The sequence below is a fragment of the Stegostoma tigrinum genome, chromosome 6 (assembly GCF_030684315.1).
Source record: "Stegostoma tigrinum isolate sSteTig4 chromosome 6, sSteTig4.hap1, whole genome shotgun sequence".
NCBI lineage: Eukaryota > Metazoa > Chordata > Chondrichthyes > Orectolobiformes > Stegostomatidae > Stegostoma > Stegostoma tigrinum.
Genome location: NC_081359.1, coordinates 6676708 through 6689153, shown reverse-complemented (window position 1 = coordinate 6689153; position 12446 = coordinate 6676708). Strand labels below are relative to the sequence as shown.

Sequence of the window (12446 nt, the reverse complement as noted above, 5' to 3'; positions counted from 1 at the left end):
GCAGGTGCCATTTAGTGCTTTGCTCCCTCGGCCAGAGATGTCATCTTTATGTTACTGTTGTCTTGCCATGTTGTTTACTGCAGACACAGGAAGCTTGCCATCGTTGTTGGCAGGTCTCAGTCAAGTCAAGGGGGACAGCCTTTGTTCAGAGGTTTGGTATGTCTATTCCTACTGCAGTCCCTGCTCGAGCCTCTCCTCATAAGGGGGGTGAAACCACGTGGTGGGCAGCAATCTATCAGTTTTGACTCTGTGGGCTGTTTATCTCCAGGGATGAGAGAGGTCGGTATTAAAGGGAGATAAAAGTGGGTGACACAGCTGTTACTGTTCGTGCTGGTGGGATGGAGGCCTGAGTGAGTGAGAAGGCACAGAGGACATGCAAGCAAGGTTAGTGCTATTGGACACTGGGGGAGGTGACAGCAAGTGGGGAAAGATGTTACAAGTGATAGTGAGAGTAATAGAGCACAAACTTCGGTGGGAGGTGGGTACAGTAGCAGAGACAGAGTGAGCTTGAGGCACTGCAGAGAAAGTGCCAGAACTAACTGTGGCAGATGGCAGAGTGGAGTACATTGGAGGAATACCCAACACTACAGAGAAGGCCAAACAGTTCAGGGTGCACTAACTGGGTAGCAACCTCAGACCAAGCTGGCATGGTTTGGTGTTGTGGCTTCCACTGTTGGCCCCACTTGTCCAGCAGGATCTCCAGGTCCCTGGCCAAGCAGGATGCCAATTTCTCCCCCTTTCTCCATATCTGGGAAAAGTTTCAGCAACTCTGCACACAGCTCCAGACTGAGAACTTGTCCAGGTGCCTGGGAAATCTTTAACAAAAAAGGTGGTGTGGGCTCAAGAGATGCCAGTCAATTCCAGGATAAATATTGATTGGGAAGTTGTCAAAAGGTGGCAAGATAGAGTGGAAAATCGGTTGAGACACATCATGGAGGCCTTGATAAATAACTAATGAGGCAGGTTTGCTACCATATGGCAAGAGACCTCCCTAGGTGCGTAGGGACAAACCCTCCACGAGACAAAAGTAGTTAGATTCAGCCCCGTAAATTTGCTTTAAATCCAATGAACTGGATTCCTATTTTATTTGTTATTCAGTCTGATTTTACTTGGGATATATTGGTTAGGAGAAGACATGTTGCTCATGATTTGCTTTGTGAGTATTTAGAGAAAGCAGCCATTTGGAATATTTAATACTTCATGCTCAGTATGAGTTTGAAGCAGTGAATCTTTTGTGGTTTTCACCCCTTGCTGTTACTGTGTAGAAATATACAATTCAAAATTCTTCTGCATAACTTCAGCTACGACACCCATCATCATTGCCCACCCTGAACACTTGTTTTCTCGATTCACCTTCCTTGCAATTTTTTTTGTAACCATCTCGAGGAGACCCTTCTTTCTCCCTTTGGCAGTTGTACTTCTCAATTTCCCTCTTCCTCAAGTTTAAGCTTGTTTGCTGATAATGAGAGGGTCATATGTGGTTAATCTCAGTTGGTTCCTTCGGAGAACATATTTATACTGCATGGTCAATTATGTTGACGTTGTAATAAATTCCCTCCAACTATCTGCTTTGTTTTCTCATTTTATGAAATTAATGTTTTTCTCGCCCCCAAACTTCTGAGGTCAACCTCTAATAACAAATCCTAGTAAAAAAAACAAACAGTCAAAACAACTCATCAATTTCAGTGATAAACAACTGCAAAGGACAGCAGAACTATTATGGAAATAGTGGATTTTTAAATTTAGTTTACAGGGAGATTAAATTATTTTGGACCATATTAAACAAAATTATATATATTCATTAAAATAGTCATAGTTTAGCCATACTTCAATGAGATATATATTCATAACTGAAAGGACTGCAAAGAGACCAATATCCTATCACCAAGTCACCCTTTATTTACGCACAGTACACAGGCTGTGGCCAGCCACCTCAGAGTCGGTCCCTGATATAAAGGAGATTCTGAATCTCCTGTTCGTGTCTAATCACCCAGGGCTCCTCAGTTGGCCCAGGTTAATAACATCAATCCAGAATCGCAGTCAATGAGATCCACCTGATTCCAAACACTACAGTAACAATCCTCTTATGCTTGTGTTTAAACTTTTACTTAAATTTTATTATAATTATTCAAAATGTCAAATTTGAAGCTAAAAGCTTAACAAAGTAACAGTTATAAAAAGAATTTCCAAGGTTTCAATGTGAACTGAACTATTTGCATTAGATATTACAATGCAAATGTAATTTAAGCACATCAGTAACCTAGATCACATTATCACAGTCAAAAATTATAGATTTAGAAATAATTCAAAACTTTTGTTCATTAGTACTCTTGCTGACAGCATTGTTACCAAAATAAAACTCCAGTTCAGGTTAACAACATTACATGTCAACATGTTTAGTTATGAGAAAACATCCACTGTGCTTCTTAATAGAACATAGAACATTACAGCACGGTACAGGCCCTCGATGTTATGCCGACCTGTCATACCAATCTGAAGCCCATCTAACCTACACTATTCCACGTACGTCCATATGCTTGTCCAATGACGACTTAAATGTACCTAAAGTTGGCGAATCTACTACCGTTGCAGGCAAAGCGTTCCATACCCTTACTACTCTGAGTTAAGAGCACAAACAAGATTTGACACTGAATCACATATTAGGACATGACCAAAACAGGGTCAAAGAGGTACATTTTAAAACAAAATAAAGACAGAAATTGCTGGAGAAACTATGTCAAACAGCACCTGTGGAGGGAAAGCAAAGTGAAAATTTCAGATCCAGTGACCTGTTTCAGAATGTCCTGAAGCAGAGCCACTGGACTTCTGATGTTAATTCTGTTTCTCTTTCCACAAATGTTCCCAGACATGCTGTGGTTCAGCAGCAATTTCTGTTTTTGTTTCAGATCTCCAGCATCCGCAGTTCTTCGAAATTTTAAAGGTTTTAAGAAAGTGTCCAAGAAATGTGATTGATGTAGGAAGTGAATTTCAAAATTATAAGAATTGGTGTTAAGCTACTAAAGTAATCCATTGAAGCATATACTATAAGGTGTTCAACTCCAGAAGATGGGAGTGGTACTAAAATGAATATTTTGTTACAGTTTTTACTGTGGAGAAAGAAATTGAGGCTAGAGAATGCAGGGAAATAATTTTTGATGTTTTAAAAACAGTTCACAGGACAGAACAAGTGGTTCTGGAGAATGTAAAGGTAATTAAATCTCTGGGACCTGACCTAACGTATCCCAGAACGTTGTGGGAAGTAAGGGAGAAAATTGCAAGGCCCCTTGCAGAAATATTTACATCCTCTGTAACTATGGGTGAGGTGCCTGATGGCTGGAGGGTGGCTAATGTTGAACCTTTGTTTAAGAAGGTTTATAAGAAAACTGAGGAACTATAGAGCTGTGTCTCTGGCTTCGGTTGTGGGTAAATTCCTGGAGGTGATTTTGAAATATAAGACATATGGACATATAGAGAGGTAAAAACTGATTAGGGATAGTCTTCATGGCTTTGAGCAAGGAAAACTGTGTCTCTCAAACTTGATTAAGTTTTTTTTAATTCAGGAAGTTACCAAAAAAGGTTGATGAGGGCAAAGCAATAGATGTTGTTTACTTGGACTTCAGTAAAACCTTTGATAAGGTTCTGCATGATAGACTAAGTACTGAAATCAGGTCCCAAGGGGTTCATGGTGAGCTTGCCAGTTGTTATATAATTGGCTTAACGGCAAGAGACAGAGTAATGGTGGAGGGCTGCTTTTTGGATTGGAGGTCTGTGACCAGTGGTGCTCTATAGGGCTGAGGTCAGGGTCCTCTTTTGTTTGTTATCTATATAAATGGTTTGGATGAGAATATAGAAGGCACGATCAGCAAGTTTGAGGATGACACCAAAATTGGTGTCATGGAAAATCATCTCCTCTGTCTAGGATTAAGGTTACAAAGGGATCTTGATTAAATGGGTCACTGGGCTGAAAAATGGCAGATGGAGCTAAATTTTAATAAATGGGAGGTATTGCACTTTGGTACAATAAGCAGGGGTAGGGCTTACACAGTTAATGGTAGGGCATTGGGTAGTGTTGTGGAACAAACTAATCTAGGTATGCACGTACATAATTCTTTGAAGTTAGCATCACAGAGACAGGGTGGTTAAAAAGGTGTTTAGTACGCTTGCCTGCTTTGTTCAGAACTTTGAGTATAGAGGTTGAGACCTTATTTTGAGGTAGTACAGGACAATGATGAGGCCTCTTCTGAGCAGTGTGTGCAGTTTCTTCGGTCACCCTGTTACAGGAAGGATTTTTTAAGCTGGACAGTGTTCAGAAGAGATTTATCAGGATGTAGGAAGGTTTGAATTATAAAGGAAAGGCTGGATAGGCTGGGACTTTTTCCTCTGGAGCATAGAAGGTGGAGGGGGTGACATTATAGAAGTTTATAAAATCATGAGAGGTACAGATAGGGTTAATGGTATGTGTCTTTTCCATAGTACGGAGATTTCAAGACTAGAAGGCACATTTTCAAAAGTGACAGGACAGAGACTTAAAAAGACATGGGGGCATTTTATTTCTAAACATGGAGAGTGGCTCACATGCAGAATGAGCTTCCTAAGGAAGAGGTGGATGTAGGCACAATTACAATGTTTAAAGACATTTTGGATAAGTTCATGGATGGGAAAGATTTAGATGGATATGGGCCAGAGGCAGGCAAGTGGGAACTAGTTTAGTTTGGAATTGTGCGGAGTCGACTGGTTGGGCCAAAGGGTCTTTTTCCATGCTGTATGACTACGAAGGAGTCACAAGTGTTTGTGTAAACAGAAGGGGCAAGAGATAAATCTCTGCAAAGGAGGCTGAATTGTTGGATCCACAAACTAAAAGAAACTGCTCCTATAAATTTTAATGCTCCAACATCCCTTACTACTTTCTGTATGAGGAATAATTTAAAGTTAATGGGTCTTAGGAATCGATACTTGCTTTAAGGCCTGCAATTATTGCCATTCTTATTTGCCACTAGATGTCAATTGGCCCCCCTTTAAAAGTCAGAGCACAAATAAACAGTTATGTTAGGATGGGTCTTCAGCCATATATAAACTGCATTAAAATGGTGGGTTTTTTTCTTTCTAAAGGATATTAATGAAACAGTTGTATTTTTACAATTTTCCAACAGTATCATGGTCATTTTTAACAATTCCACCTTTCAATTCTCGATTTTTGGGAAGGAATTTAAATTTTCCAACCGCCATTGAAAGAATAAAACAATTTCATGAAGATATAGGCAGGTTATGAGATTGGACAGGATATTTAAAAAAAAAATCAATCAGCAAAGGGCGATCATATCAAATGAAAGGAGACATTTGAGCAGGAGGAAAAGCTAGCTGGAAAAGAAAACTAGAAGCAAACATTGGCTCTCTGCAGAATATGATGAATTACTGATGGAAAAATTAGGGAAATAGGGGATAAAGTGAACACAAGCCTTTTATCTGTAGAGGATACAAAAAACAGAAATAATTATGTAGAAAGAAAGAAAGAAAATTGAGAGAGGAACAGAAAATGATAAATTGCCAGGCTGCTAAAAGAAATGGCTGCTAACATAGCAGCTTCACTAGTTTTAAATTTTCTAGAATTCTTAGATTCTGGAAAGGTTCCATCAGATTGGAAAATAATAAATGCAACTCGTCTAGTCATGAAAAGGAGGGAGAGAGAAAGCAGGAGACTACAGACCGGATAGTTTGACATTTGTTGTAAGCAAGATGCTCGAATCTATTGAGGAGGATATTGTGAGGCATTAAGAAAATCTTCACACACTTAAGCAAAGTTAACATGGTTTTGTGCAAGGGAATCATGTTTGACTATTTTGTTAGAATTCTATGTGGAATTAACAAGAAATTTGGAGAAGAGGAACCTGTGGACATGGAATACTTTGATTTCCACTAAGTACTCACTAAGTTGCCTGAAAGATTGCTACGCAAAATATGAATTCTCAGTAGGTGCTAACAATATATTAAGAAAAATGATTCTATCAGGAGGATGAAGGATTGGCTAACTTATAGGAAACAGTAGACATTTTCAGGTTAGCAAGATGTAATGAGGGGAACGCTAGAGGGATTCATGCTGAGGTCAAAAAAAAAATCAATTGACTGAAGGAACAAATTTATGGCTGCAAAATTTTCTAACAACGTAAAGATTGGCAGGAAAGTATGTCGCAAAGGCAGTGTAAGGAGTCTGCAAAGGAATCTAAGTAGGGTCTAAGTTGGCAAATAATTGGCAGGTGGAGTACAAGTAAGAAAAATATTTATTTTATCCACTTTGTCAGGAAAAGTAGACAAGCAGCATATTATTTAAATTATTACAGAGATAGTAGGAACTGCCAATGCTGGAGAATCTGAGATATTATTTAAATTGATAGCTGTTGTTAGAATACTGAGGTATGGATGGATCTGGATGTCCTTGTGGATGAAAGGTTAGTATGTGGTTACAACATGTATTTAGGAAGGCAACTGGAAAATTGATCTTTATTAGAAGGCAAATGCAATATAAAAAGTAGAATTTTTGTGACGGTTATACAGGCATTAGTGAAACCATATGTAAAGTATTGTGTAGAATTTTAGTCTCCTTATTGAAGGAAAGGATATAATTGCATTTAAGCAATATAGAGAAAATTCACTAGACCTTTTGCTGGGATGACGGGATCAGCTTGCAAGGACGGGGTGGACATGCCATGCCTGTACCCAATGCTGCTTAAAAAATTGAGAAAAGAATCTAATTAAAAAATGTGAAATTCTCAGGTGATTGGTGAAAGACATTAAATAGGATTTCCCTTTTATGACAGGCGTGTGTAGAAATCACTCAAAAAGGTTTGGAACTGATCAGCCAAGGAGAGGTGGTGACATGGTCTATGAATTATATTTTTAACGTATGTACAGTTAGATTCTTAACTAACAAGGGAGTTAAAGGGTGTTGTGTTGGGAGTGGGTGGAGTAGGTTGAGTACTGGAGTTGATGTTACGATCACATCAGCTGTGATCTTATTGAATGGTGCAACAGGTTCTAGATGCCAAATGATTGACTCTGGTATGTCAAGAGCAAGCTTGGTGGTTTGCCCCTACTGCTGGCCAGTTGATTTCACAAGTGGGATTTCTGCTCCCTTCTGGGGAGGGGTTTGGAAGATGAGTCTACCTCTACGAGCTCTAAGCTAATCACACAGTGGACAATTCTCTGGTTCCAGCAGACCCACCCAGATAAGGAGACAGCTGCAGCTTAAGTCTTTAAAAGTTTAAGTTGGTATGTGTCACAATTGGAAGCTTGAATTACCAAGGCCAGGGTCAGTTGGAGATTGACGTGAGTCATAAAACTGATTGTTCTTCCCATTGCGAGTTAGAATTATTTTTCATTATACAGTCCATCCAGGGCTGGTGAGACTTGAACGCAGTACCCCTTCCACATCGCTGATAAAATTACAATGAGAATGGAAGAGAAAGTTAAACAATAGGAGGAGTGCCATATCAGGGTGCCCAATTTTACAGCCCTGCCCCATCCTGCCCATTAGAGTTCTTGGCATTCCTAGCCTTGTATGAGGGTGAAATCCTTTCAAAAGTATTGCAGCATTATGCTTGTCGAGGTTAGAGAGGAGAGAATTAGAATAAATAATTATTAGTTCAATCAATCCAGAAGTAAAAGCAGGCTAAAACAATAGCAAGGATAAAGGTCTGGGGTGGTTTTTAATTTGGAGGCACACCAAGTGGGCAGCGGATAAGATATACACTATGCCTGCCTCCTACCTCTTGATGGTTTTCAGTGATAGGCTGCAACTTGGTCCCCAAAGCTCCCATCAAAGTACCACTAGATAAGCTACTCAACCCTTGGTACAAACTAGGAGAACCATTGACTTCAGCTCACATAGTACTCATGACAATGTCAGAATGTTAGAGTTATTAACTCAGCATACTTTTTCTCCTTCCTGGAAATGAGTAAGTTGGTGAGGTGAGAAAACGCAAACAGAAATTGCTGGAAAAAGCTCAGCAGGACTGGCAGCATCTGTGGAAGGAAATTAGATAACGTTTTGGGTCCAGTGAACCATCCTCAGGACAGATGGCATCGAGGAAAATGTTGGTTTTTCAGGCAGAAGATAGGTTTTTTTTTTGGGGGGGGGGGAAAGAGGAGGAAGGATCTCTGACCCAAAATGTTTATCTCCACAGATGCTGCCAGAATTGCTGGGCTTTTCCAGAAATTTCTGTTTCTGATTACAGTATCCCGCAGTTCTTTTGGTTTTGAAATAACTGGGCGAGTCGATCCTGGAGAGTGAGCCATCCTCCTCTTGCCACCTCAGCAATAAGGTGCTAGGCAAGAAGAGCCATGGGCAATTTTCTTAAATCTCTAGCTATTCATGCCCTTTAGGTGATCAGTTGAGGGCTACTTGAGTGACTCATCTCACTGGCCTAATTACCTACCTTAATAGGAAAGGACTCAAACGGTTGGAATACCAATTCGAGTACCAGGCAACCTGCCTGCTTTGTTGGCTCATCAGTTAAGTGGCTGGCTGGAAGGGATGGGAGTGATGACCACGGATCATACCTCTCAGCCCTTACCGCTGAACCACCTCCTCCACACAACTCTCACCCTGGAGGTTGTGAAAGAAGAAAGGAAGAAAAAGATGACTTAGCTTCTTGCTGCTAGATTTCCTGCAGACCAGGCCTTCAGTGACAATTTCTGTCACCAGGAAATTGGCTGCTAACTGGCCAGCAGCTTCTGGGGAGGCAGGACTTCAGCATCAAGACTCTGCAATACACAGAAGCTCAGCAGTTAGCTCTCAAGCTGACTAGAACTCGATTTGATGAGCTCACTCATTGATGAGGCTGCCCAGCAATGCCACTGAAGATGCCCATTCTCACAGTTAAAGAGCAAAAACAAACTTGGCTTATGTATCAATTCCAGTTTTCTGTGGATCAACCAAACCAGAGCCACTCCCCTGCTCAATCCTGAAACCCTTTACATTTATTTCCCTCAAGCCACCCAACTGCCTTCTTCATTCTATTGCTGTGGATAGGACCCTGATTTAACCATGCTATAAAGGTTATCATCTATTTTTGGTGGGTGCATGAGCTTTGCGTGGGCTAAAAAAAAGGAAGAGTGTTTAGATTTACTGCCACTGATGACATTGCCTCCTCGGCAACGGCTGAAAATCATCCGAGATAACAAAGTGTGGGGCTGGATGAACACAGCAGGCCAAGCAGCATCTTAGCAGCACAAACGCTGACATTTCAGGCCTGGACCCTTCATCAGAAAAGAGGGATGGGGAGAGGGAACTGAAATAAGTATGGAGAGAGGGGGAGACGGATCGAAGATGGATAGAGGAGAGATCCCCTGAGGTTTGTCTGGAGGGAGGGGGGTAACTTCTTCAGGTTAGACATCCCTGGAAGAGGCTGAAAATCATCCTCCTGCTTTGGACAAGAACCAGTAACCCTTCACATCCATTTCCTTGTGGTTTCAGACAGTGCTATCTATAAACCAGCTCATGTGATAAAAATTCACATACAGGATGAGATTGTGGTTAGCATTTACTGCCCAGACGACAGTGAAGAGTCAACTACATTGCTGAATTGGTGTCAACCATCACTGAACTAAGCTAAACCACAGAAACTTAGACAATTGGAGTATGAGTAGACTATTCAGCCCTTGAGCCTGCTCCACCATTCAATATGATCATGATCCAACACAGTTTGTTGAAAGCATTGAATGCTTAGGCCACAAATGCTTTCTCTGGTGGAGAATTTGACAGGTTCACCTGTTTCGGTATAAGAAAGTTTTCTGTGTCTCAAACCTGAAATGGCTTATCCCTTATCGTCAGACTGTGATCCCTGGTTCTGGTCTCCCTGGTCACTGGGAATACCTTCCAGTATTTACCCTGTCTAGCCCTGTTAGAATTTTGCAGGTTAATAGGAACCTCTGTCATTTATTTTTGCTGTAAACTGCAGGGAATATTATCCCTGACCCCCTTCACATGCTAGTCCTGCCAACCCCAGGAATCAGAGGTGGTAAGGCTGGCAGGTTTTCCTGGCTAAAGAACAACAGTGAACAAGATTCATTTGAAATTACAATTGACATTAGGCCAGAACATTAGCTCGGGGTTTTGAATCACTAGTGACATTGCCGGAGGCTGGTAGCTTCCTTGACTATTATGCCTTTGTCAAGAGCAGAAAGTGTCTGTCCTCAAGAAAATAGGAGTATTCATTTCTGGCCCAGTGGAAAATCTTGAGCATTCACATTCTGCATGGAGGGCCAACAGAGCAAACTCTTATATCGATGGAATGTCACACTATAAAAGACAGCCTTGTCTTCGCCTGGATTCCTAAATTCTTCTGCAGGAGCCTTGGCTCAAAACAGTTTACTTTACTAGTTCGTGCAAATCCACATTTACCTTGAATAAGCAGCTATAAACATCAAGAGTCTTCGTAGCCTAGTATTACTTTAATCACAGAAATTCCCATATGTGACTGCGTTGTGGAGGTGGGAAATGCTACAAAATGTTACGGGACAAGTAGCGGTGGATACTTTCCTGAAATCCTGAATACCTTTGTCACCAGCATTTTCTAAAACCTCTCGCCCTCTTCTAACCCCAAGGCTCTGAACAAAACCTGGACTGTCATTCTTACATATATTTATAACACACACACGAGGTGCAAGAACAGCTTCTTCCCTGCTGTTACAAACTGTCTAATGGACTTCTATAACTTCAAACAATGCTGATCTTGCTTTGTGTATCTCCCGAGCAGCTGCAACCCTTGTATATCTCGCTATGGTCTGCATGCCCTTGTTTGCAATGATCTGCCTGCAAACCAGAGCTTTTCATTGTACTTCGGCGCGCGTGACTGCAAAAATAAAAGTAAAAAAGGACCACATCTCAGGTCATTGCAGCAGCTTTGATCCACCCAAAAATTTATAACTTGTAAAAAGAAAATCAATGAAACGGCTGGTCTTAGGGACTTGGTCAGGATACTGCACAGTTAGCTGGAGCAAGTGAGGGTATGCTAGCAGGCGATTCTGGGAATGGAAAACAACAAGGTGACACACACCAGCCGGCCCTATGCAGCCAAGAGACCACACATTCTTCTAGACAGGCAGCTTGCTGCCTCAAAACCAAAGCGAGAGACTCTGACCGCTTCACGTCTTCCATTTGGATAGACAATTTGATAATTCATTCGCGGGAGGGGGGGGGGGGGGGGGGAAGAGAGAGAGAGAATGAGTTGCTTACGTTTTTGTCATTGACCTTCCAGAAGTAGAAAGCTCCAATCGCTCCAAGGACCAGCAAAGCAGCTCCGGTGATGAGGACCACGGCGCCGATCTTTAGCAGGCGCCCGCTCCCGCTGCCCCCAGGAGAGTTCACGGCCACCGCGTACGCCTACAACACACACACACACACACACACAGCAACATTTTACAGCGAGCACCTCCAAACAGTTACATATGCAAAGATAACTGGAAAGAAACGCCGCAGCCCCTTCCTGAGACCGGGAACTTTGGAAAGCAGACTGCATTGTGTAACTGATCATTCAGAAAAAAGTTCATTTAGTATTTTTTTAAAAAAGTTTCCCCAGACAATTTTATTGGACCCAAACCCCTGCAACTGAATAAAGTCTGCCGGATAAAACGGTCCTGAGCCGGGTTGAAGTCCCACTTGTTTCACACATTGACGAGAAAATCGTTTTTTAATTTTAAAAAACTAATAAGCTGGTGATTATTTGATTACCACTTGTACTGATGCCAGAGTTTCTGCTCGGCCACCCAATTTTAAAATCCCTGGCCTTTTGAAAATGAACACTTTTCTTCTTGTAGTATTAAAACACGACCAAAACCATGCTTTACAACTGCTAATCGGTTTTCTCATGATGTGGTTTACACATTTCTAAACGGTATTCAGAAAGCTTGGACAACGTGTGCACACAGGTTAGCTAAAAATACTATTCCAACAGAGCCAGTGAATTGAGATTTAAGGACTTACAGGCGGGAGGCATTGCTCCAGGTCAGCCGGCCCTGCCCGAGCGATGGGCACTTTTTCTGAAGTTTCTGCCATAGTGTCAGCACCGCACTGACCCTCTCTCTCTATGTAAAACTTCAGTCGCCTAACATCCAGCATGCAACGTGCTATGAATATCTAATCATCTCAGCCTGTCCCCCAGTGCTCCCACATACCTCACGTCATTTCCTTCGGGAACAATTCAGTTATTTAAGAATTTGAAGACGAACTCGATGTTATAGTTTGGTTATAAATGCCTGCAAGCGGAAGGATTAATACACTTCAGTTAGAACATACTGTTTACCTCTATTTTAAAAAGTCCTTTCTTGAACTATTGGGATACTTCCATTCTGTTAGTGCAAAAGAAAAGTGAACTGGCAGTTACAATCAATGAAGTGGCTGACCATCCGTTCCAGTTGTTCTTTCACAGGAGTTTACAATTTAGTTCAACTCT

At 41.4% G+C, this 12446-nt stretch overlaps 1 protein-coding gene across 1 annotated transcript in view; it reads right to left on the bottom strand.

The window, feature by feature from the left end:
* Positions 1 to 12113, bottom strand: part of cnmd (chondromodulin) — a 64759-nt gene extending 52646 nt beyond the window's left edge. The window contains exons 1-2 of the mRNA XM_048532150.2: positions 11978 to 12113; positions 11231 to 11377 (exon numbers count right to left, since the gene is read on the bottom strand). Coding sequence (XP_048388107.2) covers positions 11231 to 11377; positions 11978 to 12112 — 282 coding nt within the window. The 5' untranslated portion in view covers position 12113. The remainder of the gene's footprint in view (positions 1 to 11230; positions 11378 to 11977) is intronic.
* Positions 12114 to 12446: the final 333 nt, after the last annotated feature.